The 27,511-nt window shown below is 41.1% G+C and overlaps 3 protein-coding genes across 11 annotated transcripts in view; 1 reads left to right on the forward strand and 2 right to left on the reverse strand.

Annotated features, from left to right (window-relative positions):
- Positions 1 to 3,789, forward strand: part of nbeab (neurobeachin b) — a 223,230-nt gene extending 219,441 nt beyond the window's left edge. For 3 of the 4 annotated variants that reach the window (XM_077566748.1, XM_077566749.1, XM_077566750.1), the window contains exons 55-56: positions 70 to 221; positions 2,231 to 3,789. In XM_077566748.1, coding sequence (XP_077422874.1) covers positions 70 to 221; positions 2,231 to 2,321 — 243 coding nt within the window. In that variant the 3' untranslated portion in view covers positions 2,322 to 3,789. The remainder of the gene's footprint in view (positions 1 to 69; positions 222 to 2,230) is intronic. The other variant, XM_077566752.1, reaches the window with a different exon arrangement.
- brca2 (BRCA2 DNA repair associated) lies at positions 3,370 to 22,666 on the reverse strand. 4 transcript variants are annotated; one of them, XM_077566747.1, is made up of 27 exons: positions 22,483 to 22,621; positions 21,953 to 22,047; positions 21,454 to 21,690; positions 20,744 to 20,804; positions 20,617 to 20,669; positions 19,996 to 20,024; positions 19,801 to 19,912; positions 19,670 to 19,725; positions 19,503 to 19,593; positions 18,241 to 18,813; positions 12,352 to 17,292; positions 12,178 to 12,276; positions 11,631 to 11,697; positions 11,230 to 11,552; positions 10,979 to 11,163; positions 10,473 to 10,660; positions 9,879 to 10,049; positions 9,261 to 9,576; positions 8,973 to 9,128; positions 7,894 to 8,041; positions 7,583 to 7,692; positions 6,417 to 6,618; positions 6,174 to 6,340; positions 5,428 to 5,566; positions 5,094 to 5,350; positions 4,412 to 4,540; positions 3,370 to 4,345 (listed from the first exon to the last, which is right to left on the reverse strand). In XM_077566747.1, the coding sequence occupies exons 2-27, from the start codon at positions 21,984 to 21,986 to the stop codon at positions 3,965 to 3,967; spliced, it is 9,225 nt and encodes a 3,074-aa protein (XP_077422873.1). In that variant the 5' UTR covers positions 21,987 to 22,047; positions 22,483 to 22,621; the 3' UTR covers positions 3,370 to 3,964. The 4 variants fall into 4 exon arrangements, 3 of the variants coding, with proteins under 3 accessions (XP_077422873.1, XP_077422872.1, XP_077422871.1); XM_077566746.1 differs by lacking the exon at positions 22,483 to 22,621 and adding an exon at positions 22,629 to 22,666 and having other exon boundaries at positions 3,370 to 4,540; XM_077566745.1 differs by having other exon boundaries at positions 3,370 to 4,540.
- Positions 22,667 to 23,488: 822 nt separating this feature from the next.
- Positions 23,489 to 27,511, reverse strand: part of frya (furry homolog a (Drosophila)) — a 66,880-nt gene continuing 62,857 nt past the window's right edge. For all 3 annotated transcript variants that reach the window (XM_077566022.1, XM_077566021.1, XM_077566023.1), the window contains 3 exons: positions 27,319 to 27,429; positions 26,321 to 26,508; positions 23,489 to 24,744 (listed from right to left, as the gene is read on the reverse strand). In XM_077566022.1, coding sequence (XP_077422148.1) covers positions 24,486 to 24,744; positions 26,321 to 26,508; positions 27,319 to 27,429 — 558 coding nt within the window. In that variant the 3' untranslated portion in view covers positions 23,489 to 24,485. The remainder of the gene's footprint in view (positions 24,745 to 26,320; positions 26,509 to 27,318; positions 27,430 to 27,511) is intronic.

Consider the following 27,511-nt stretch of genomic DNA (forward strand, 5'->3'; position numbering starts at 1 on the left):
CAAATCGAAATTTGTTGCATATTGAAAAGCGCATGATGACTTTTTTTTTTTGTCTTTTTCTGGGCGAAGGCGATGGTGCTGAGCAGCGACGGGCACAACGTGGCCACGGGCGGCGACAACGGCGTCGTGCAAGTGTGGCGGGCGTGCAGCCTCACGCCGCTCTACGTGTACCCGGCCTGCGACGCCGCCATCAGGGCCATGGACCTGTCACATGACCAAAGGTCAGCCGCAAGCTGCCACGCACGTTTGTTGGCGTCCCGGCGAGACGTCATCGAAATGCGTCATGAGTATTCGTGATCGTTTTAAATATAAATGAAAAATAAGGAGTTTGTAAAGTTCTAAAGGTTATTTATTGATCATATTATTTGATTGGTACTTTTTGTTAAAAATGACTGTTAGTGTAACTATATTTTAAATGTACTTAAATGTTAGTGCTCATTTTCAAGTGATATAATAGTTTTTATTTTAAATACATAATTCTAGTTTAGCAAAGTATATCATTAATGCTGTATATACAGTAGCAGTGAAAGTAAAAGTGTTGAAATATGAACAGGATTCATGAAATTACTTTTATCTTTAGTGTTCATTTTTCGTCTATTTCTAATTAGTGTATAAATATGAATAATGTGTTATATACTTTTTATTATTACTATGGAAGAGGATTAGGGCCAGTGAAGAGAGAGAGAAAAAAAAGTTTGGCAGGATTCTCACCTCTAAAGTCAGAATTTTGAGAATAAAGTGAGGACCTTGCCAAACTCTTTTTTTTGTTTTCTCATCACTGCCGGCCTTAATCCTCTTCCGTAGATTAACGACTTGTATCATTTTGCTACTATATATTTCCAGTTGCCTTAATAATGTGATCGCCTGAGGAAAAAGCTGGATGTGCCCGTTTGTGTCATGCTTGTCAGTTTGGCTTTCGAGTTGGCAAACGAGCGCCCTTGAGCAAGTCAACTTTACAGCAGCTTCTTTGTCCGTTTCAAACTCTCCCTTTTCCCTTTTGCTACAATAAATGACCACAGACACACGTGCTCGTCCGTCAAGTCGAAGCGCCGGTGCCTGTGCGTCGCTAGGAATCCCACGAGGTCTCGCTTGGAGGCGCCAAGCGAGACGTGACGTCAAAGTGTGTGCTATGATGAATGTGCGGTACGCGTTTGTTTTGCTTGCGCGCCGATTGCTAAACCTTTAGCATAGGCTCATTTTGTTCATGTTCTATAGTACAGAAGACGATACATTGAGATGCCTGTCATCCGCCAAGTTTGATGTATTCATTTTGAAGCAAGCATGTCATTTGTTAAGCCGCCAGTAGGGGGCGTATGAGCGTTTGTCGAGGGAATTTCTGCCCCATCTTGTTCATTGTGCTGCATTTTTGCTTGAGGCCGCCAGGCATGCAGCAGCGGCGGCGCTAGTGCGGCCTGTGAAATCAGACAATTTCGGATGTCACGAGAAGTCGCCACAAAAGAAAGCAAGCAGCTGATTTACGGCCCTCGTTGACCTCCTCTCTCGTCCGCCTTTCGCTCAACGCTCCGGCAATCAGTCGCCATGACGACGTTCAACCAACATTGCGTTTTTGTCTGTGACTTTATTCCTGGAAATAAAATGGATTCCAGGCCAGTGGCGTAGCAACATTCCCCACAAGCCCCAAGCAGGAAGGGATTGGCTGCCCCGGCGGCCAGTCGTAGTACGTCATTTTTTAATTTTAACATTTAAAAAAACAAAAATTAAATGTTAAATTACAATTAAAAACACATTTTAAACAAATTTTTTAAAAAATAAATTAAATTTAAAAAAAATTACATTTTATTTAACTTTTTTTTATGATCGTTGGAAACATGGTCTTAAAAAAAAAGACACCTGACAATACATGGTCATCTTTTAAAAAATGCCTTACTATAATGGTCGTTTAAAAAAAAACAAAAAAAAACACCTTACTATAAATGGTTTAAAAAAAATAATAATAATAAAAAAAATAATTTAAAAAAAAAAAAACACAAGCCTTACTACACGTTCGTTAAAAAAAAAAAATTGTAATAAAAGCTTTACTGCTTCATTCATCTTTTATATATACATACATATACTGTATATATATATACACATACATACATATCTATATTTGTATTTATATTTATATATTTGTATTTATTTGCACATATTTTAGTTATTTTATTTATTGTATTATTCATCCATTTATTGTCATAAACTATTGCTTTTTGATTTTTTTTGTGCCCCATAGGACTCTGATCACTGGGATGGCATCAGGAAGTATCGTAGCATTCAACATCGACTTCAACCGCTGGCATTACGAGCACCAGCACAGGTACTGAGTGACAATCGAGGGTTCCGATACACTGGACCAAAAACTGTGACTGCGTCCGAGAAAAAAACTGACGTCGCGCACAGGACCGTCCGTCCCAGTGGCCTTGAAAAGTCGACCTGAGTTCGAGTAACCAAACCAGGACGTGTAAATATGCAACAAAAGTTCCCGAGACTCGCTTGTAAACCTGAACCGAAGCGGATTACGTTCCATATTCTTACAAGCCCGTGTCAGGCTATGACTGCGGCATGGCGGACTTAGTAAGTAGCAAAGGTGGTAAAGCAGGAATGTTTTGTTTTTGTTATTTTTTTAAGATGCTTTTTTTTCGGGCATGTTACTTTGTCGACATCACACTTTCAGCCTGCATGTGCACCTTTAACAATAAGAAGTGGAGCCCATTTGATTTGTTCTGATTAAGAATCGTAATCATCTAAACTAGCGGACATTTTAATTTCACGCATTTGCAAGTTGACAAAATGCAGATGACGTTCCAATTGGGACACTTTTGGATGATGCACTTTTTGTGTATTTGCTGTTAAGTGTTTTGTCTTGTGTGAAATGTTTTGGATTATTATTATTTTTTTTTTTTAAGTATTTCAATAGATAATTTTACAGAATAATAATTTCAGTTACTTGTTAATAAATGTCAACATTGTAAATAAGTTTATTTCAGTACAGTGGTTCAATTCAAAAAGTGAAACTTAGACTTAATTTTGATATGAAAAATAATTTTGATTGTTTTTAATGTTGTATAATTCTATAGATAATGATTTATTTATTTATTTTTTAAGTATTGTGGTGTGAATGTGTCTGATGTAGGATTTCCCCTTAGGAAGTGAACGACCGAAAAAAAAAAAAATTAATCAACAGTACGTGAATTGATTAAGCTGCACCTGCATATAATAAAATTAGCATATTTGAATCACACAATAATGAATTCAACTTTTGTTTGCATTACTTCAAACACCTTTTTTTTTTAGGGAGACTTTTGGGATTTTGACTCATTCTGTTTTCTCATTTTTCATACATTTGTCCATTATATATGTGTGTTGGGGGGGGAATAAAAATGTATGCTGTAGCATGTTGTGCACTAGGAAGCAATATGAAACTGAAAGGAACTGTGCAGTCATAACATGAAACATGTCTAATAACAAATCTCCAGTATGCAAATAGATTCATATTTTGTGTTAAATCCGTTTTCGTTTGACAATATTTTTGTTTGTCTGTATACTTTACACATTGTTTTATATGTATGCTAATGTTGATTATTTGTAGTTATTTCTATCAGTTGCATTTTTAATAAATAAAAAAAGTCCGATTTTTGTCTTCTGTTCATGCAAACGTAAAAAATTGATGTGGCTCATTACAAAATGTTAGTTTTTTGTGCTTTTACTGCCACCTTGTGTCTGAACTTGTTACAAGTGTTCGCTTTTCCCACATTAGTTTGATCATTTTTAATATCTGTAAAACAAGAATAAAGAGATTTTTGAAAAATGTTTTTCTCTTTTGCCGACTTTTCTCAAATGTCTAGAAAAGCAGTATGCGTTCTATGTATTCTTTTTCATCAAAATACCTCGATTATAGACTGACAGACAATTTATTCAAACTGTTTTTGTTTAAAGTTGTGGCTCGCATAACACAAAAAGTTTGCCGTTAGAGTGCATGATTGACACGCAAGGCCTGCGTGTCGATCATAGCGAGCTCGCGGTCGTTCACCCACTCAACGTCCTCCTTTTCCTTAGGTGGGCTTGCAGGTTCAGGCACCAGGGTTGGGGTGTGTATACTTTTCAAAGTGCGGGGCGTGCTGGCTCTCCGGGGAGGGTTGAAGGTCTTCTTGACGGAGGGTGAGGCAGTCAGGCCCGGGGAGAGAAACAATGGCGGAGGAGACGGCACGCGGGAGAGATAGTCGGCAACTCGCCGCCGCCTCAAGCTTTTCGGATCTTTCTCCGACGAAGACGCGTTGGCTGGAGACTGAAGGTTCCTGCTCGGTGGCGTGAAGCAGCCCAGGCTTCTGATTGGCTGCTGAGATGTGGCCTGCGGAAGGAAACGTGATTTAGATAGAAACCACACAAGTGAGCGCCAGTGTAAAAGAAAGCTGACATTTGTCCTCATGTGCTGCATGGGCGGAGTTTTGGGAGGCGGCGTGGGAGAGCAGACGGCGCTCCACACGTCACACTTGAGCACCTGGGAAAGTTTGTCCTCAGCACACACAAAGAAGTTCTCTTGTTCCTAAAATACACACGCACACACAAAACGCTAACTAGTATGTATCAAGGGCATTTCCACATTTGACCATTTACTCTTCGAACCTAACCTACTTGTCCCTCTAACCTAGCTACATACTAAGGACGGACCCACCTACCTATCCACTACACATTTTATTTAGTCTACCACCCACTTAATAGTTATTTTGTAACCTACCCATCTAATGTACATCGCTAACAAATTAAACCAACCCATCTAACCTTATCCCCCTACTTCCATATCATATTAAGACGTGTCTTCTTTTTGCTCCTTTTCTTTCAACATCAAAGAATATTTTTTTCACCTTATGTCATCTTTTCTTTTACAAATGAATGAAATCAATGATGATCAAATCAAATATCCGACCTTCCAACTCTGCTACCTTCGTAAACCTCTCATTTAGCAACCTATCCAGCCGGTCTACAAAACCTGCCCAGCATACCCCCGTCTAATCGAACCGCCGAAACGGGCCAAGTAGCGAAATGCTGGCCAGAAATGCCCCAAACGCGCGCAGACATTGACGGCCGTCACTTGGTACCCGTAGAAGGTTCCTGAGGCGTCCGAGGGCCTTTTGAAGATGCTCTTCTTTGGGGTTGCTGGAGAAGACGCTGAGGTCTCCTGCGTACACGACGGGGGTGGGCCGGGTGGGCTGGCACCTCAGCTGCAGGTTGCTCAGAGCCAGCAGCGCGCCGGCTTTCACGGCGTCCGCCAGGCCGGCCTGAAGCAGGCTGCTGAAGCAGCGGACCTTCACAAAATTCATCTGGTCGTCCACCAGGTAGAAGGCAGGCGACGGGCCTGCGCAGATGAGTGAAAACACGAGGTCCGAGATCCAAAGTCTGCTGGGACGAGTCAAGAAAGAAAAGAACACTGACCTTGCGCGTCAACAACACTGACAACGCATCCGGCCAGATCAACTTCTCCGCACGGGGGATCAAATTGCAGGTTTTGAAGAGCCACAAAGTCGGTAGACGCTCGAGGTTGAAAGAACGCTGACAACCATTCCGGAGAAGTCTGAATGAAAATACAAAAAAAGAAAAATGAGCTCATTTAGGGCTGTGAATCCAAATTCAATTACAATTTCAATTATTACACTCCACAATTACAAAATCAACATCATCGTAAAAAAAAATAATAAAATTATACATTTGCACTTTTTAAATTTTAAAATAACTAATTTATTTAATTTTGTTTCATCCAAAAGGAATTTGCATAATTATAGCGTTTCAAATAATCTTGTTTGTCTTAATATTATTTGTTTTACGTTTAAATATTTTCTTGTTTTGTACCCCAAAAATAAATGATCGTCCTCCATGAAATTGCACAGGCTGCACTCCAATTTCAAGTTGTTGCCAACATAAATAAATAAATATATATTATTAGAAATTCAGTTTGGTCCAAAAGGAACTTCAATAATTATAGTGTTTCTATATTTTTTTAATTCTGCTTAAACATTTTCTTCTTTTGTACCAAAAAGTAAATAATCATTTCAATCATTGCGATTTCAATCATTGCCAAAATAATCGTGATTATTATTTTTTCTATAATTGAGCAGCCCTCAGATTAACTACCAACCTAATCCCTCGTTAAGCAGCCAAATCCAGTAAACAATGTTGTTCACCTGGAGGTCCTGAAATGTAGTTTTCTTGGTGGCGGTGAGCTGAAGTGCGGCAACACCGCCACGCTTCTTCCTGTCCGACGTGGCCAGGTTGTAGACTTTGTAGCGACAACCTTCCTTTAATAAGGCCTGCGTGTCCGAGGACGGACGCCAAACGTTCAACTGGTAAACTTCAACCGACAGAAAAGAGGCGGCATGAGTGGATGTGAAATGAGGCCGCTGAAATGCGAGAAGATGGCGTCTCACCGTCGCCGGCGGGATTCAACGAGTCGGCGACGCAGAGTCTCCAGACGGGGGTGACGTCTCTCTGAGGGCAGCTGGCTCGGTCGTCGTCCACACCGTTTTCGCTAGCGCGACGGTAGCGATCCTGCATTTCCGCCTGTTTCTTGTCCATGAGCGAGCGGCTGTAAGCCTGCAGCGTCTTTAGCTGCTGCTCGCTCAGATGAGCCTGGAAGCAGCAAGTCGACAATCTGCCTCAAAATCGATCTCTCATTGGACACGCTGCTGGTGCATCTAGCTACCTACCCATCTAGCTACCTACCCATCTAGCGTACATCCAGTTCCCACCAATTGAACCTACTCACCAAACTAACCAGCAAACCATCTAACATTTTTGTATACCTAACCAACCTATATAAGCTTCCTAACTAAGAATCTAACCTATGTACCCTCCTAACAGCACAGTTAGCTAAACTAACCTGCCAATGAACCTTGCTTTTATAAAGTCAAGGTTTATATAACCATTAATCCCATCTGTCACTGGTGTGAGCTCATTTTTTTAGAAGGCCAGTGCACAATATGAATGGCTGCTTGAACATAATTAACATTTATTATAACTTAACATCTATATAAACTTATCGTGGTGCATGTTTCTTAATGCGCTAAATTATCTATATTTTGTTTAAAATCAAAAATTGTTTTCAGTGGGTAAAATGCTGTTTTTATGTACCCAAATAGATTTTTTTTTAATTATACAAAACAAAACAACAACAAAAAAAAAATATATATATATATATATTTATTTATTTATTGGAGTTGACATCGTAATACTCTGATACTGCGACATTTTTGCTCACTTGTTGTCATACCGTAAGACTGTATCGGCCCTCGTCAAACCTGCGTACCCAGCTGACCTCCCCATCTCACCTTCCTTCCTACAAAGCCGTCTAATTCACAAACCCATTTAAGCAATCTATGTAACCTCCCCACAGAAACTAACCTACCTCCCCCCAACTAAACTACATACCCAGCATCTCACCTTCCTTCCTAACCTGACCATCGAACCCACCCGCTTAACCTCCCTAATGTGCCAGTAACCTTAGCAGACAATCTTCCCACTTAAAGCTACCTCCCAAGAGACAGTACCTCAGCTGCACATAAAAATTTTTTTTTTAATTTTTTTTAGGAGTTACCTCAAATCCAGCTAGGTCATCTCCCACAGCCTCGTAGAGTTCCTGGCCATCCTGCAGACCTGCAATATCCCGATGACTCGCAGTCCGTCTTCTGAGTTGACGTTTGCTGTCTGCAAATTAACCACAATTCAATTTCCTTCTGATGAGCTTTGTTTGGCAAAAGTCATCTTTTGTGTTATTCCCTGTTCAGGTAGCGCACTACTGTACTGTGAATGGTAGCCCAAAGGATGTCTGCAAAAGCAAAAGTTACCAAGTGGCCAGCGCCACCTTGCCCAGTAGAAATAAGCAGAATGGACGGCTGCAAGTCGTACCCGTGACCTCCTGTTCAAACTCTTGTTGGATCTTGGCATAGAGCACCTCCATGGCCTTCTGCCTGTGGCTGTTGTAGCGAACCTCTTCCTTCTCTTCGGCGCGGGCCGAGCGGAACACCACGCCTCCGTCCGACTTCCTCTCCATCCACTGAATATGCATACGCGTGGACGACGTGTCAATCAATCAATCAATAAACAGTGATCCCCTGGTGTGTCGTGAACGATCACCAGGTGTGCCGTGGGAAATTCATTTCACTTGATTTATTCAAAATGCTTATTTTGCTCGCAACGTATAACCCTGACAGGCAGAACAATTAAATTCAATGCTCTTCCACTAAATGACAAAAAGTACTAGATATATATTTTTTTCTTTCAGGTCCGACACCAATACCGATTAATAGTAGTCAAGGACGCCAATCACCAATATTTGGAGCCGATACTCATTTTTACTAAAAGGGAAAATATGGGCATCAAATATTTTTAAAAATACAAAATCTAGCTATTTTTTTAAGCATATGTTTATTGAACAACGTTTAAGTTTCGTAAAGTATTGGAGTTAACAAAAAATCTTAGTCAATAGACATCTTTGTTTTACAAATCAAACAAAAAGTTCAGTGATCTTGCAGTAGCATGTCTTCAAAAGTTAAATAAAAACTTAAGTAGCTCCCTATTGTTTGCTACAGTAAGTATATATTTTTTTATTTCAAATTATTTGAAGTATCAAAACTCGGGGGTCTTTTTCCATTTTTGTTTTGTTTTGCCATCAGAGGGACGTTTTGAATTGTTTGTTTACAAACAGAAACAGTCAAAACTTAAAACCCTACCTTTAATTCCCCGTTTTGTTTTTTCCCTGAACACTTTCTTTTTTAATGGAACTATTGTCGACTGTATAATTCTTCAAAAATGGCAGATGCCGATATTTGTCAAAATTTGCTGAATATCGGCGCCGATAATCTACATACAGTAATGAACATATTTGTGAGTAAATTGTGACAAGATCATCATTTGAGTAATTACATACAAATTTGGTGACATTTGTTAGGCGATGTGGAGCTTTACAGGCTGCCATGGATGAGTACCTGAACAGGGTAACTCCTCAGCACCACAATGTCCGTGCAGCCGACAGGCCCTCCATTACTGTACAGCGATGACACAGGAAGCAGGAACGGCCGAGGATGTCTGTAAAATCCCAGCTTGGTGTCCCATCGCGCAGGTCTGCTGCTGTTGGCGAAAATCTATAAAAGAACAAAAAAACACAACATGAGATCTTTTTCCGTTGAGTGTCATTGACGGCCACAAAGCTGTTTTTTCCTTGAACTATACAAAAAAATTTTTATTTTTTTTTTAAACTTACATATATAGAGTACCTTCAACATGAGCGATTGAGGCGCCTCCAGCGGCGCGCATGCATCCTGCGAGCCCACCAGCTGAGCGCCATTGATGATGAGCTTCCCGCCGGCGGCCAGTCGACCCTTACGAAGCAGGCCGCTCAACGGCTCATCCAGCTGGGCCTTCAGCGAGTACCAGCCGTCGGTGAGCCACACCGTCGCGCACGGGTTTCCCGCCTGGCCTTGCGACAGCACCCCGCAGATGCACAGAACCAGAGTTTTGGCAGCCGTGTCGTCCTTTTCCGTGATCTTCCTCAGAGCGGGTCTGCGGCTGTGGTCCACCTCCACATCATATCTGACACGCATACCAATGACACTTGGAATCAGTGTGAGGGCAGGATTATGCAAATTAGGGTAACCGTTTTGGCAAAATCTGGGAAAATGCAGACCTTGCTTGCTCACAGACACACTTTGAGGCAAAAGATTTACTTGGTTGCTTAATTTCAAACTTAACGGATGGGCATGCATTACAGAAACCCAACTGTGTGTATTGACCTTTTCCACGTGACGTCACAGCCCTCATTGGACGCTGGACGGCAAAAGAGCCTTTTGATCATTTCTAGAAGTGATCCAAATGAAGGCCCTTGTCCTTCTCACCTGTACTTGAGCTGTAGTAGAACCCTCTCAGGTGTGAGGCAGTGGCCTCCCATCGTTTCCGGGAAGGACCTCTCCATGGAGGCCAGCTTCCACACAACCCACCTGTAGTGGTTGTACACCCACTCGTCACTAAGCAACTTGGGATCCACGCCAGGCGTGTCGCACAAGGCTCTGGAGGGAAAGAAGTCCAAAAAAAAAGTTAGATTCCTCTATACAACGATTCCTGCCTAACCGGTAATTTAGTTATGCAGGAATTTTAGATTTATGTGATGATTCATCACAATATATCATATCATAACTTTTAACTGGTCCAAAGCTAAAGAAGAAATAAGTAATTGGTTTATTGTTTATTTGACACCCTATAGCACCCAACTGTAGCAAGCGATGCACCTTTCAAAATGTACGTTAACTCATTTGAGATCAAAAACGTATAAATACGTTCCATTTTAAATGTCTTAAGTTTTATGTTTTTTTATGCTAGAGCATGATGATGCAGCCAGGAGCGAAGGGGGTTGCTTCAGTGAAAATGGCTGGGAGTGAATGAGTTAGAAACTGCTTGATCATTTTGCAGACCTCAGTTTGACAATCACTGACCTATAGAACTGCCCTTTGCCGGCCGTCCCGTCCCCGCAGGGAATCAGTCGTCCGCCATCCGCAAGTTGAACTCCGCCTTCGTCCGCAAAGGCTTCCTTTTTGAAGAACAGCTCAAGTTGAAAGCGGAAAGCCTCCGCTGTCTCGCTGGTGATCGTGCACACGTGTCGATGCACTCCATATTCATACAGCTTTAAAACAAAGGCAACAAAACAAACATGACACAAAGCTGTAAGAAGGAATGTATAATCCGATGAACCGATCATAAGATTGATTACATGCGCTGCCCATATTAGCAAAAAAGCTTTTGTGTCACCCATCTGTCTAGGCTCTGCTCCTGATTGGTGCTTTTAGTTAGCTTCAAACCAAAATGGATGACTTCCTTTTTTTCTTTAGGCACGGCTTTTTGAGAGTTTTTTTTATTGGTCTAGTCATGATGGTGATTGATATGAAATTTCATGTGACCAAGTGAAACAAGGGTCATCATTTTGCAAGATTTGACAAATCACCTGTTTCTGGGTGTACTTGGCAGGAAGCCTGCAAGCCACCGCATCCTTTAGAGGAATCCTCGTCGCTCCCGAGGTTTTAGCTTGAAACAAGCTGCCTGGCAAAGGTCGTATAATCTGCCGCGTCTTCTTCCTGATCCGCATCTCTTGCATGTCTCGTGCCAGCTCCACGTTGTCGAGAGTCATCCCTGCCGACACAGCGAAAAACAATGAGTCATCTGGTTTCAAGAATTGAAAGGATCCCAAATGTTTACCTTCAATCCAACATTTGTCAACAGGTGGGCTTGGACCGGAGATGTGATTGGTCATACGTTGGTCTGTGCTGTTTGTTTGAGGGTCCTCACTGTTTGGTGTCGTTTTTTTAGTGTTGCTGTTGGAGTGTTTTGTGGAGCTCTGCTTGGCCACTGTTGTTTGTCTTTTGAATGGAGGAACAAAGGCCGGAGCTATTTTTGTGTTGCTCCTCCTCGGTTGCACATCAGTTTTCTTGAAAAATGGAGGAAGAAAAGTCAAGCCCACGGCCGAGGGCTGCTGGTTCGTCCTTGGCGATGCGACGGCCTCTACGTAGCCCAGGCCGTCCCTGTTTAGGGAATAAGCGGGTATGATGTGTGTGATGCAATGACGGTACGTGGGATGGACAAACAGGTTGGCAGCTCACCGGTGCGGCCTGGTGATGTTTGGGCCAAGTGAGACGTACTTGAATGCCGGTCTGTCCTTTATTAGACCTTAGAAATAAAATAGGCAATAAAAATAACAATTATTTTAAAAGGTACATTGAGTGAGCTTCAAATGATTTGCCGTCAAATGGTGTGGTCCCAAAACAATCACCATCATTTCAAACTCACCTTAGAATAAATAGCTCAAAGATGATCTGATTTCAAAACTTGGACTAAGAATGCAGGCTAAATTTATCTCCTCTCCACCATACAACAATCAGCAGCATCTTAATTCATATTCCACAAACACAATATTAATCGGAATGTTGTGTTTAGACTGGCGGGGGTGCATAGAACATGTAAAGAATTTAATAATTTAATAAATGTCAATTCAAACATGGTTTGTAATGCTCCATTATTTAACTATAGGACGAAGCATTCAAAATTCAAACAATTCAACCATTGTCCCGAAACAGATGCCACTGGACCTCATACATGATGCTGTGTGAGTCTAAATATGCAAATATCAGATATCAAAAATGTGGTTACCATTGGGAGAACATGTTTGCGGGCAGAACTTTGATTCTCCTGCTCTGTCGCGAGATCTGTCAAATTCTTCCAACAGTCTTCTTTTAGGAGCGGGCAAGTCTAGAATATTTGAGATGATCATTAACACAACAATTAGTTTCTGCTTCAAAGTGAAGATGAAGATCTGATCATTACCAGCCAATTCGGTGCCTTCAGATGATCTTTTTCCATACGTTTGCTCCTCGTTGGGCCCGCGAGAGTCTTTCTTTGGCGGCATGTTTTCCAGCGTCATGGAAGGTCCGGCGAGAGACTCGTCCTCAAGTAAAGCTTTGGTGCAGTCCAGCGCTTCCTGGGCCAGAAACAACTGCTGCGTTTCAGTGCAGTCCGTCAGGTCCAACGACTGCAAGTTGACAATCGCGGCCCCTTCAGGTGATCGATTGATCTCTCCGCCTAACACATCTAGCATTTCCTGTCCGTGGAGGTCGCCCTTTTCACGAGCAGTTTCTTCTGCAGCTGCTGGCTTTCTTCCTCTTTGACCTTGAGCAAAGCCAGACATTGAAGGCACATTAAAGCTTGTATTCTGTGCGCCTGTTTGGTCCTCCTCATTGAGGCCAATGTCATCAAATAGAGCTTTGGCTTTCTGGAGGGCCACAGTGGAAAAGGACACCGGCTTCCCACTGGCTGCATTGAATCCACAATGACTTATTGTGCTTGATTTGACACTTTGACCATCATCTTGTTCCTCAATCTGGGGATTATTTGCATTTTTTGGAGTCGCAAACAACAGCAAGCTAGCGCCCGTGTCCATAACACTTTCATCCAGCAGGGATTTTGCTTTTGCCATCGCATTGTCAGACACAAGAACTTTTTTGCCACTAGCTGTGCTAAATCCACAACCGCTGGATGTCGATGCGTGGGGCACATCTGTAGAACCTCTTTTTCCACCAGCCGTCCGGAATCCAACGTTATGCAGGATGTCCTGTTTGTCATTTTGTAAGCTAGTGTTGTGTTGGAACTTCTGGTTTTCGTTCTCAACGTCACTGAGGAGAGATTTGGCTCTTGCCATCGCTTCATCAGAAACAGACACGCGCTTGCCACTGGCAGTAGAGAATCCGCTGCCACTCGGGGAAGAAGAACAAATATCCGAAGATGAAACTGCTCGGGTCTCCGGGCTGGTATGATGCCTTTCGTTTTTAACGTCTACAAATGGTGCAGCAGTCGTGTTTCTAAATTTGACCTTGGGCATTATTTCTCCCATATTTGTCCCATCCTTACAGTCCATCTCGTCTCTGTAGTAATCATCTGTTTCTTGTGTTATTTTGTTGGCTAAAAATGTCTTTTTTTGTCTCCCACCTTCAGTTGAAAAACAACCATCCACCTTCTCTTTGCTTGTAGTATTTCCTTGTTTTGCATCATCCAGCTCCACAGCTGGACTGTCTGAAGTCGAGCGGAGATGATCAAAGAGAGAGTTGTCTGAAAATGACCCAGGTTTAACGTTGGCTGACAAGAACTCACTTTTTCTTGATAGCAGATCAGCTGAATGTTCCTCGACTGAATCACAATCATCAAGCAAGAACTTTGCATTCTTAAGAGCAGCGGAAGAAACAACAACTGGTTTGCCTGCCGCTGTCCGGAAGCCGCCCGGTTGACGCTTGACACATTCAACTAACGAGAAGCTTCCGGCTTGCGTTTTTGTGCTCACCTTGTCCTTGTGGTCTTCTTGAAAAAGCTGCTTGGCTTTTGCCATGGCTGCTGCAGACACGGATACCTTCTTGCCACGGGCAGTCGAGAATCCAACACCACTCAGGGAAGAAGAAGCAACATCCAAAGATGGAGTTCCACGGTTTTCCCGACTGTTACGATGCTGAAGGTTTTTATTTTGTACGGGATGGTTTTCACCACTCATCTCCATGTTTATAGTCTCCAGAGCAGAGAGAGAGAGACTCTCTTTTCCCGACATTCCGTCATTACTGTCCATCACGTCTCTGAAGTAACCATCTGCTTCTAGCGTTGCCATGTTGGGTAAAATTGTGTCTTTCTGTGTCGTATCTTTGCTTGCAGGACTTCCTTGCTGCGTCTCATCCAGTTTCCCGGCTGGACTCTCTGAAGCGGAGCAGAGATTGTCAAAGAAAGCGTTGTCTGAAAATGAGCGAGGCTTTTTGCTAGAAGATAAGAACTGACTTCTTCTGGCTAGTGGATGTTCCTCATCTGAATCACAATCGAGCAAGGATTTTGCATTCTTAAGCGCAGCAGAAGAAACAATGACCCGTTTGCCTCCGGCTGTCAGGAATCCGCCCGGCTGATGGTTCATGGGTTCGACTCCCAAGAAGCTTCCTTTTCTATGGGACTCGTCCTTACGCTCTTCTTGCAAAAGATGTTTGGCTTTTGCCATTGCCGCTTTGGACACTGAAACTTTCTTCCCACTGGCTGTACAGAATCCGCTACCAATTGGGGACAAAGATGGCTTTTCATGACTTTCCAGGTTCTTATGATGCCGTAAGTTTTCATTTTCCACAAAAGGTGCCGCACTCATGTTTGGGCCATCCATCCTGCGCATGTTGGTAGTAGAAGTGGAGGCGAGGTCACTCTTGTTTGAAAATGACACTGACTCCTCCATAGTTGACAAGAAGTGACTTTTCCTGAGTGGCGCATAACCGGCTCCGTGTTCCTCAACTGAATCACAATCTTTGAGCAAGAAGTTTGCCTTTGAAAGAGCAGCAGAGCAAGCAGCGACTTCTTCAACACGTTCTACACCTAAGAACCTTCCAGGTTTCATTTTTGAGCTCAGGTCATCTCGCAAAAGATCTTTGGTTTTTTTCAAGGCAGCCGCAGACACGCAAAACTTCTTCCCGTTGGCAGAAGAGAATCCACAGACATCCAAAGACGGATTTGCCTGGTTTTCCACATTGCTATTATTTTGTACATTTTCATTTTTGCCCCGGTAGTTTTGGCCATCCACATTGGTCGCATTTCCTCTTTTGGCATCATACGCCTTCACACCAGAAACCGATGGACTCTCTGAAGTGGAGTCGAGATTGAAAAAGAGAGAGTTGTCTGAAAATGAGCCCGGCTTCTCGCTAGCCGTCAGGAGCTCACTTTTTCTGGCTGGGCGTTCCTTGACTTCAGAGCATTCATCAAGCAACAATTTTGCTTTCTGAAGAGCAGCGGAAGAAACGGAAAATGGTTTGCCTGCAGCCGTCTGGAACCCGCCCGGCTGATGGTCAACACATTTGCGTAATGAGGAGCTTCCCGGTTTCATTTCTGCACTTTGTTTATCTCCGTGGTCTTCTTGCAAACGATGTTTGGCCGCACTGCTGGCCGAGAAGCTATCGGTGGAGGAGACAAGATTCAGGGAGGCCGAAGATGATGATGATGATGCATTCATGAAAGTCCCCACAAGGTCTCGTCCGTTTTCACGAGCGCAGTCTTTGAAGACAGCATTTGCCTTTTGCATCGCTCTGGGCGAAATGAAAATTCTTTTCCCACTGGCCATCTGAAAGCCATCTTGGCGTGCGCGTGCAATCATGTTGCCAGGATTTTTTGGAGTCCTTTGATTGGGTTGGACCGATGAAGAGAAGTCTTGAAGAGGGTTCTCTGTTTTGTAGCTGTCAACAAAATGATCCGCTTTCTGAGAGGCGCTTTCATGGATTGTGTGTCGACCATTTTGAAAACTCTGCTTGTGTGCTGGAGTGGCCTCTTCTAAATCGTTACATAAATGTTTGGTTTTCTTCAGACATTTTTTGGAAACTCTTACAAGACTTTCTTCAGCTGTTTGAACTCTTCCGGTGATCATTTCTTCCGTTTGGATGATCTGTGCTAGCAGGAGTTGCTTTGCAACATCGGGCTCTTCAAGGTTAGTTTCATCACATGACGCAGAGGTCGTTTTCTCATTTGCCTCTGCACAAAAGCTGTCGTCAAAATCGATTCCGGACAGCAAGTCATGGTCCAGGTCTTTGTCCGCTTTCAGCAATGGGGCGGAATCCTCTTTAGTCTTTAGGGTTCTGAACTGCGTGAATTCAAACTGGCTGCCTGCTTCTTCCAGGAGGGAGCACAACGCCTTCACATCCGCTTTCTGGGAGGCGCTCAGCTGGCAGTTGGCCTGCTCGCCGTTTTGGGTCCAGGGAGCAGAAGCGGACGTTGCGAGAATGTGCTCCCTCGCGTCCCGGTTACATTTGAAGGCTTGCTCACCCTGACATTCGCCTGCGTTCATGTTTCTGGGACTTTCTGGAGCATTTTCAACTTGTTTCAAGGACCAAGAGACTTGAAGTGACTCCTCTGTGTCACTATTATTTTCGTCACGATCTTTGCACAGACACTTTTTAGAAACACTTCCTGGATGGCTTGCAGCCAAATCCAATGTGGGAATTTCCTTCTCACAGACACTTTTGATTGGCTGCTGACTGTCGGTGTCGTCAAAATGTCGCTTGGCTTTCTGCAGGTTGGCTGCCGATATTTGTATACTCTTGTCAGAAGCGGTTTTGAATCCTGACCCGTGCGCCAAGGGAAGAGAAACTGCTACAATCTCTTGTGTCCTTTCACAATCTTCGGACTGAACTGAAACTAGAGGGCGGCTTAAGTCTTTTAAACTCCTTTGTGGGTGCGCTGCTGTATCCTCGGCGTCAGCGCATGTTCCGATTGAACTCTCCTCCAAACACACATCGTTTTGTTTTGTACTTGTAAACTCCACAGTCCAATTGTGACTTGGTTCAAGTTTCTCTACGCAGGACACGGCCACTTGCGAGACGTCGGCACCGGCCGACAGGAAGCCACTATCGCTCACTGCCATCTCATCGCCGGACTCGCTGAAAAGTGCTTCACGAGGAACCTCTACTTGCCTTTTGGCCTTCTGTCGAGCAACTTTCAACGCAGCCAGACATGCCACCGGGGAGAAGCTGCGAGGAGGAGGAGGAGCCATTTTAGGTGGTGCATCCAAATACGGCATTTGACTGAAATCTTGTGCAAATGCTCGGCAAAGCTGCGACATGTCCAAATCCTGCGAGTTCACTCGAAGCAAGGGAGGCAGCTTTTCTTTTACGACATCTTCCTGTTGGTGAAGCTTCTCCTGTTCGTCGCTGATGTTGCAAACGTCTGTGCCATCAACAGCTTTTGGCATCAGCGTGACAGGCAGCTTATGACCTGAAATCAAATACAAAGTTGGTTGCTGTCCAACAAAAAGCAATAATCTCCTAATTGTAATTGGCTTTGCAACATGAATTCAAGAATGTTTTGAAAATTCAGGAAAAAAAAAGCCATCATCATTACATACTAAAAAAATAAATAAAAATAGGTTTAGGTGGTAGGGGTGTGCCAAAAATAAATAAAAAATTCTCATATTTCATCATTCTCATTTTGATTCAGACTCGATTTTTAAATGTCCCAAAATCGATTTAATTTAAATTATTTTATACCGTCTTGCCCTTGTTTGAGTGTGTGCCTTTATTGGGAGCGCTGTTCATGATGTACACAATTTGGCCACTTAGGGGCAGTGTGGTTTCGCGCGTTCTTGTACACTGTTAAGTTGCAGTTACATAGTCACGACCAAGTTATGCCCGGCATAGGAAGAGCATAAGGCATTGAGTAATGTTAAGATGCTTGTCTGTATACATTCCTGAAAAGTTTTGTATGAATAGCCGTTCTTTTGAGTGATAAAAGTGTTAGCATTGTTAAATTAGCATTAGCAAGTCAGACTGGAGTAGATCATGACGATTCTTTGCACATTCATAAATTGAAGCAGAAATCAGTCAATCAAATCATTTTGAATCAAAAATCATTTTGAATCAAAAATCATTTCCTTCAAATGTGAACTTGCTTGATTGCTACCAAATTTTAGCAATGTTATGTATGTAAGAGACATTTGATGACCGTAAAACATGAAACGTTTTAATGTAGGAGCATAGAGTTTGATAGGCACACACTATGTTTGTCAGTACACAAAACAAAGTACGAAGTAAGCCATTTTGGATTGAGGTGGCCATTTTAGGGTAATTCAAAGACAAACTTGCTAACAACTGTGTACGGAAAAATTACGGAAAAATATATACTTAATTCCACATCAACGATTGTATGCATAACAAAAGGTGTTACCTTCGGTGCAGTTGTTCTTCAACGAGTGCTTCTGCTTATCAATGGTGTAAATAAATGTGGTCTTTTTCTTGGTAAATCCAGCAGAGTTCAAAGACGGCCTGACTGAATAGCCAGAGTGACATTGACTCTTTGCTTTGGTTGTACATTTATCTTCCAGCAGTGTTGTAACAGTGCTGGCTGGAATGTCTGCTAAACTCAATGGTGACCACTGTGAAAGTCGGTTGTCTTCAGTTTCCACTGGAGGATTTGTGTGTTGCTCTTGATCAGACTCTCCTTGTTCAGAGGACACAGGCTTGGACTCAACTGGGACGACCGGGGGGCTGTTGTTGTGTACTTCTTGTCTCCTTTTTGTTCTTTCGCTCTCCACCTTCGTCAGTAGCGACGTGCTGCTGTTGAAAAACAAGGGCGGGCTGCTTTGGGTGCAATCAGGAACACTGGCCACCGGGCTGCAAATGGCCCGGTCCTCGCTGGCGTCAGCGAGCTGCTGTCTCCAGATGCCGATGCTGCGCTCCGGGGATCTCGGAGGGGACTTTTGGGACGTTGGATGAGGGACAGCCGATGGGGAATCAGCATCTGTTGATTGGATCACTATTAAATTGCAGTACTTAAGACAAGTAATTACTGTAATTATGACTTGAAAATTGTACAAAGTTAGATACAAGTCTAATCTTGTATTTATTGGAGAAGTCATTTCAATTTTACACCATTTGTCCTGCTTACACTAAATAAAATCAGTATTATGTAGGGATAGACCGATCAGCTGGGTCAATTGTCTGCGCCGATATTTAGCTTTTTATATGAGTATTAATATCGGCATCGGACATTTTTCAGAATCATATGGCCGATAATGAAGCCATTTAAAAAATTTTTTAAAAAAAGTTAACTTCAGGGAACTAATTATTAAAATTTTCAGAGATGCTGCTGACGCTGGGAACTCTCAGCACCTTCTGTTTTTGTAAGTAACAAAGTAAGTAAATTTAAAGTTTTGGTAAATAAGCAAAAATTTAATACTTGAGATATTTTGAAATTTTGGAAAACTTTCCTTACTGTAGAAAACAATAGGGAGATATTTACTTATGAGATCCCTGAACTTTTTGTTAGATTTTTAAAACAAAGATGTCTATTGATTAAGATTTCTTTCTAAACTCCAATATTTTATGAAACCAATAAGTTGCAACAACAAGTAACAATGTTTTTAGGTGGTGGTTTATGGTGGATGCTTTCCATTCATTTAAAGGGGAAATGAGCAGTATCAGTAATACCTTGTCGAACCACAAGCGGGTCATTGCTTCGTGGTGACACCGCTCCCATTTTGGAGTTGTTGGACAGAGAAGGGAAGAGCTTCCGAACCAGCTGAGAAGACCAAAAATATGATAATAATAAATAAATAAATATCTTCATGTAAGTAAGACGGGAAACAAGAACTCACCACAGCAGTCCTGTCCATGGAAAATGTCACCGGGCTGGTACTTTCCTCTGTTTCAGCTGCAGGTGGACAAAACCAACACAGTGGCTGCAAAGCTTGCAGTACAAAAATAAGAAAACAAAATGGTGGCTTACATAAAATGAGGGTGGAAGGCAGAGCTGGTGGCGTATTGAGTGAGCTGGTCCACGATATATCGGGGTTCATGTTGGCGCCGAGGCTTTCGGCGATGTGTTCGGCATAACTGGCCTGCGTCATTTCACACACAAAATAGGTTTAGATTTACTCCAATGTGGATTGTGTAACATTTAAGAAGGAATACATGAACTTACTGGGGACACTTGTGGGGTGTCAAGCAGATCTGACAACAAGAAAAATCATTTTTTAAATAATTTAAAAGAAGATTTTGCTCTAAAAGCAAATAATATATTAAAAAAATACATGGAAAAACAAATGTTTTCTTATGACAAACTACACAAAAAGACTCAATTATAATAAAATACAGCTAAAATCTGTGGGGTAAGGCAAAAAAAAAAATCAATATTAAATACAAATACAATAATGTATTGGTAGAAAAATCCATATATAAAAAAAAGAAAAAAAAAAAAAGAAACACAAACACAACCTGACAACAAAAACAGAAATAAAAGTGCATTTGGATCAAACATTGTTTAAAAAACATGCAAAAAAATAGTAACAAAATAAAATTCTAAACTTTTGTGGCGTGTGAAGAATACAGATAAAATAAGTCATAAATAAATAAATAAATAAACAAACAAGAATACAAATAAAAAGGTGAATTTGGATTACACAGGAAACACAATCAATCCTACAAAAACGAAAACAAAAAACATTGTGTGGCGTATGAAACAAATCTGTTCACAAGAATACAAATAAAAAAATAGTGCAGCAAATTTCAATAAGAAAGAAAACAAATAAATAATTCAGCTTACTAAACCAGTTGGCAGTGCGTGGGTGTGCGTCTCCATAATTTGAAGGCGGGACCCTGGGAGATGACATCATGATGTTTGTTGAACAGATTTCATTAGAATAACCAAGCAGAAGCATCAATTCACTTACGGGTCTTTGGAAAGGCCAAACAAACACGGACTCCTGCCGCCCCATGGCAGCATTTCACGCTCTAAAGAAGGGAAGAGGGGCTCATTTTTAACACTTTAAAATAAAGAAATTAAACTAAGTAGAGCTGCAGTCTTGTTTGAATGCACACATTTTCTTGATCAGAGTAGTTTGTTAATCCTGATTTGAAATATAAGCCTTTGTTTGAAACCCTAATTTGACCCTAACCCACGACATTGAAAACTCAATTTGAAATTCTAAATGTCTTTTAAAATCTTAATTTGAATCCCTAACACTTTTCCACTCATGTGAAACCAGATTTTCTGAAACATGAATGAAATGAAAATGAATGAAATGTACCGGTAGTACTAGCTGGATAGCAGAAATCCAATCTGACGCATCAGGCAAAAGGCAAAATTACACCGTCAAATTTTAAATTGGGGTTTCAAAATAAGATTAGGGTTTCAAACTGTGGTTTCAAGGCAAGGTTAGGGTGTCGTATTGTTTGGAGGCAGGACTTGGTTTTCAAAGTATCGTTTCAACCTTCTTTGAAACTCTTTCTGTTTTTGATACCATAATAAAAACCCGAATCCTCGTTTAAAATTAAGCAAATCCCCCCCAAAGAACGAAAACAGCAAAACTTGATTTGAATCGTGCCATTTACCTTTTCTTTTTATTATTGCGTGCGTTTCAAAACGGAATTCAACCCTTACCTTGTTGGTCCTGACTGTCCGGAGACGCAACATAGCTGCGTCTGAACACTTGAGGCGTTGAAGGCGTTTGACTTTCGGCCGCATTCGCTGCAGCCGTTTTCCGCAAAGGTGTTTTGAAGTTTGCCTCCTGGTTGGGACAAATTTCCTCTTGATCGTCTGAATCTGAGATGTTTCCTTCCTTTAAGGACGCTCGTGTGGTCAACACCTGGAACCAGTCGGGCTCCACCTGTCCCAACTCTGTCGTGAAGAAAAAACTCTAGTTTGAAAAAGACAAAAGCATGTTTGAAACTCTCATCTGAAGTACTGAACCTGAATTAAAACCCTAACCCAGGGTTGAAACCGTCATTTTATAAACAAATTCTTGTTTGAAACCCTAATTTTGATGTCTGTCGCTTATTTCAAACCTCAACCCCGACTCAAAAACACAACTTTAATCCCGAATCTTAGTTTCAAACCCTAACTTGTGACATTTGGATATTGTTATATCTCTATATGTTACCTTTCCAAAGTTCTTCTGTCAAATAGCGATGCATGTTTCCTGAAGGTAAGAAATCCACTCCTCCAGACTTAAAGGCTCCCTAATATTTGGCACACCTGCGGAGGGACATTAGTCACAAAAAATGAAGCACAGTTGAGATTAAACACACGTAAACGGATGATCTTTTCGTCATTTACGAGCCTAAAAGCTTGTTTACATGGTTTAAGAAAAAGATGAAGTGCAAGACGAAGGAACATATTATTGGCAGCGAATATTTAGCCGAGACTCTCCTGCTAGTGCAATTTTGCCGTGAACGGCTCTGATCGGTCAATCACCAGACCGAGTCTGCACCACTTGCCTCGATTCAGTCCTTTCTGTGTCTTTTCACAAAGTTTTCATTTTTTTTGCCACTGAAGATAGGCTGTTTAGTGTTACTGGCATAAGCAGCCCAAATGTAACCATAACCGTCAGAACAAAGTAGCCGGTCACGGCAAAAATGTCCACTTCGTAATTTAATATATGGTAAACGAACTGAATTCGTCTCTACTTACCATAACGGCGTATGGTAAACTTTCAGAGCGACACAATATTTCACATACAGTAAAGTGTCAACGTTTCAGGCTAAAACCACGCTTAACCTGCCAAAAATGTGTCGAAGCTTCGAGCTAATGTTAAAGTTATCAACTACAGTACTCACATAACAAACCTCGCGCCCCTTGCCGGATACCGGAACACCACAAGGCTCGCCTTCAAAATAAGACTTCGGTCGTGCCGATTCACTGATCTGTATACAATTACTGGATAGCCAATTGGCCAAGACCTTTGAAGCAATGAGGCCGCCATATTACTCCTCCCAAGTTTACAGTATCGTAATTGGAGAACATCTGAGACAGTACTTTGTAGGAACAGCATGATTTAAGATGTTTTAAATTGATTTAACACAAACAACAGGACTTCAGACATTTTACAACTAAATACATGTATAAATTATATACTTAATGGTGTTTACAGGAGGAAACTTTTTATCCAAAAATTATAACTGCAATTCAACAAAAGATGCCTCTGCCAGATCTAATACTGGGCTCTAAGGAATTGAGCGATAAAAGAAAAAAAGGGGTCTTCAAAGCAGCACATACTGCCCACTTGTTAAAAAAAAAAAATAGTGACCAGGCTGGCACCCCCCCGTATAAAAGACTGCTCACGAGATGGGAGGAGTAAGATGGCCGCCCTGTGGCTTCAACGGCTTGCACGGCGTGTATGGGCCATCGGCCATCCAATAATATACAGATCAGTGTGCCGATTGCCGAATCGAACTCGTGTAGGCCTGGATGCAGAAACTATTGAAAACAAATAATGTTTTATGTATTTTACTAAAATAGAATAAGCTTCTGATCAATTTGAAGCCAAACATCAATATGTTATACAGTATAACTTGATTTGTTTGTGTTCAAAATGAGCAGAAGTTGATTTTCTTTTTATAATGTCATAGTATAAGCCACTTATATGCAGTTCTACAGTGTAGTAGTCCATTTTTTCACGATTCACACATTTCTGATGGAGTGTTCCCAAAACAATCATCCTTTTAATGAGCAATATTCGACATAAGTACATTAGATTTTATTTTTTTTTTTGACATAAGTGTACATGACACCAATTTCATTACATGGCAAAGGCAAAGACTATTCAACATCCAACTATTACTACATCTTTAAAAATATGTATCTCCTCCACTATATATATATATGCAAATCACATCGCAAGTTGCTAAAAATAGACTCAGATAAAGACTCCAATAGCACTATATACAGTTATTCATTGAAAATAGGTTTATTCATAAACAGACTGGTATTTGCAAGTGTGTGTAGCAGGCTCGAAAAAATAGTTTTTCCTTTCATATAAATAATGTGTCCTTTGCTAAAAAGCTGCTCCACATACAAAGTACAGTAAGTTTTTTTTTTTTTTTTTGAGTAATACATAACTCACATGTAGCATAACAGTAGTTCTATTTTGTCCCTCCCGACCGCCAGGTGGCGGTGCTGAAACAGCACGGAATTCTGCAGCATTTCAAAAGTAGTTGGACTACAGTGGATTCCAATCAGCGTCCAGTCCCATCGAAATGGCCGCCAAATGAATCCCCCACGAACACACACGCACGCACGCACACATTACTAAGTAATACGTCCTCCCTTTACATTTTCCTCTCCAATACATTCTTTACTGCACAGTAAAATTCTTCCACATACGTGAAAGAAAATTGCACAACTCCCCTTTAAGATGAATTGCAAAGCTTTGGTATGTTATTTCCATTTCGTGTGACAAAGCATTCAACACGTCTATTATGCACGCTGTGATTTTTCATCATGATCATTTCTTTGTAAAATATTTGCAAACCACTTTCCTCAAAATTAATTTCATGTTGGTGTTGTAGAACTCTGAGGGGAAATGGGAATTGATTCTAAAAACATGACAAATTGTGTGTGAACACTTTGCGGATGCACTTGCTTGCGAATGCCGACTCTGTTAGTAGTGCAAGAACAGACGGCGAGCGCGGCAGTCACAGACTGGATCCCGACACTTTGGCATCGGGCAGGAAGGCGGCGACGGCCCGGTAGCCCCGCGCCCGGCCCATCATGCTGCGCATCTCCCCGTTGAGCTCGGTCAGCTCTGCCGTGACGTCGCTCAGGTCCCGCTTGCAGCCCACCACAGCCAACGTGCCCGTCCGGCCCAGCGTCTGGTGGCGGAAGTAAATGTTGAGAAGCGTCTGGATCTCGTCCTCCGAGGGGCCGCCGAAGATGTCGTTGGGCCACGTCGTCCTGGAATCCAAAAAGATGCTAGTTGAAGGTTAAGCCGTAGTTTGACTGAAGGCGTTCACAAGTACAAAGTAAAACACAATACAGTGAAATGGGTACAATAAAAAAATAATTTAAAAAAACTTAAATATTGTGGAATATTCAGAGTTAGGGTTTCAAATAAAGGTTAGGGACCAAATGAAGCTTTCACAAATAAGATCTGAAGTTAGTCTTAGGGTTTAAAATTTGGATTCAAAGAATGGAATAATTGGAATATGTACAATTTAATAAAAATAGGATTAGGGTCTCAAATTAGGGTTTCAAAACAGGATAGGATTTTAAATTGATGTTTTAAAACAGGATTAGGGCTTAAGAGGGTAGGATTTCAAATGAAGGCTTCCAGGGGATTTCATTAGGGTTTCACAATGGGTTCGGGTTTTAAAGGGATACTTCACTCATTTAGCCATTTTCACAAGTAAAAAGTTAAAATTGTGTCTAGAATTAATTTGATAACTTCCTTCTTTTTCATGTACAATTAATACCTTTCAAAACACGTTTTGCTACTTGCTGTCAACTGTAGACAACATCACACGTGCTCAGGAAACGGGTAACAACCAATCATGGCTCAGTTTGCTGAAGTCACATGACCATACCCAGAAAATAGGGACGCGTGATTGGTATTCATTGTACATGACAAATCATGAATTTCTCAAAAGTAATTATAGATAAAATATCTTCTTGCTTATTATTCATTTAATTTTTAGTTTAATTAAAAATATTTATTTTGTTTGTATTTATTTGGCTAAATGAGTCTAGTATTCCTTTATTTTTTTTATTTTTTATTTTTTCCAGGAGAGCTCAGTATTGTTCATTCAATTTGACATCATCGTTGCTCTCCTTTTTAAAAAAAATAAAAAATAAAATAAAATAAAATGGTTTTTTTTCTTTCTCTTTTTTTTTTAAATATATATATATATATATATATATATATATATATATATATATTTTTTTTGTATGTGGGTGAGCATGTGCATGTGCGTGCGTGCGTGTGTGCGTGTGTGTATTCATCAGTTCACCTAAAGCCCATTAAAAAAAAAATCCCATACTAATAATATAATATAATAATAAATTGCCAAATGCAGAAACATCAATGTAAGTTATCACGATGTAGTGGCTCTCGCTAACAGACAGAATTAAGTAACCAGAATTAGGTTAAAAAATAGTATTCCTTTAAATAAGGGTTTGAAGATAAGGTTATGGTTTCAAAGTAGGGTTTCAAGCCAGGATTGAAGTTTCAAAGTAGCGTTTGCATGCCCTTGCGTGGGTTTTCTGCAAATCCCTTGGCTTCCTTCCACCTTTCAAAAACTTGCACGTCAGCTTCACTTAAGATTCAAAACTGCCTTTTAATACAGGCAGTCGAATTGAATTGCCAAATCAGGGCCAGAGAAGCTCAGCGTAACGTCGCCCCACTGTGACATCACAAGCTATCGAAATCCAAAACGGCTTCAACAGCCCTCAAAAGATTTGCTCGTGTCATTTAAATGTAAAAAAATAATAATAATCCAAATTCCCCGTTGTGTTCCGATTTGGTCCTTCTCACCTGCATTGGCGGATGTAGCGGATGGCCGAGATGAAGCCGTTGCTCTTGAGAACTTCCAGGATGGCCTGCACGGCCGCCTCGGACGAGCTGAAGGCGGACGGCTCGGCTCGCCTTATTTTGTCATCTTCCGCCAACGCCGCTCGCAGGCGGCTCCTCAAGTCGCTCAGCTCTCGGGACATGTCGCTTAGCTGCGGGTTGAGGCGGGCGCATCAAGTTAAGTCAAGTCAAGGCGCTTGTAAAATGTCAATTCCAATCAACTCTTCAGATTCTTTTCAATTGTTATTTCGGTATGCTTTAAGAACAATACTGTAGAGTTCTTTTGTCTTCACTGCCATTGACGGCTATAGACGTCAAAAATTTTTTTGAACTATTTCTACTAGTTTAACATATTTTTTATACTTTTGGTAAACCAATATTTTTTATTGTATATTTAGAACAGATATAAAATGTGTGATTAATCGTGAGTTTACTAGTGAAGTCATGCAATTAATTACGATTACACATTTTTAATCGCTTAATACCACCAATTTTTAATAATCTTTTCTTTTCTTATTTTTTAAAAAAAAAGAAAATAAAAGATTTTAGATTTTAGATATTAGAAATTAGGGGCGTCAGGTGATTACAATTTTAATTTGTAATTAATCACATGAGTTCACTGGTTAACTCACGATTAATCACAAATCTTATATCTGTTCTAAATGTACAATAAATGAAATTCTAGATTTCCATACTCTTGTTAACAAAAGTGGGAAAAAATGTTAAACTAATAGAAATAGTTCAAATAATTTTTTTACGTCTATAGCCGTCAATGGCAGTGAACGAGTTAAAAAACAGGCTATAAAATTGCATTATTTAGGGGGCCCGAACACATTAATGGCATTTCCATTAATTCAATAGGGAAAAAATAGTATTTATACAGTGCTTGTGTTTTTGGAGTGACAGAATGAATGAAATTTGTAAGTCAAGGCACCATTGTTTTTATTTTTTGGTGTACTTACTTTGGGAAGAGATCTTATTGCGTGGACCTGCTCAACCATTTTACAGTACGACTGAAACAACAGCAACAGCTGAAAGTGGAGTTTGTAGAGTCGTTGACACAGCTCCAGTTGCTAAGAACAAACATACAAAAAATATATATATATATATTTTGGGTCCTCATTTTCATGCTGTGATTTTTTATTCTGAGCTTTT

Source organism: Vanacampus margaritifer, chromosome 5 (genome assembly GCF_051991255.1).
Source record: "Vanacampus margaritifer isolate UIUO_Vmar chromosome 5, RoL_Vmar_1.0, whole genome shotgun sequence".
In the NCBI taxonomy this organism is placed as follows: Eukaryota; Metazoa; Chordata; class Actinopteri; order Syngnathiformes; family Syngnathidae; genus Vanacampus; species Vanacampus margaritifer.

What these genes read in the sequence shown, in the direction of transcription:
- brca2 (XM_077566746.1), bottom strand. Translation starts at nt 21,986, where the DNA reads ATGCATCGCTATTTGACAGAAGAACTTTGGAAAG. An exon ending in GCCTTCCACCCTCATTTTAT is followed by an intron (nt 19,726 to 19,800) that starts GTAAGCCACCAT and finishes GTCCACCTGCAG; the next exon opens with CTGAAACAGAGGAAAGTACC. An exon ending in TGAGGAGTTACCCTGTTCAG is followed by an intron (nt 8,042 to 8,972) that starts GTACTCATCCAT and finishes ATGCATATTCAG; the next exon opens with TGGATGGAGAGGAAGTCGGA.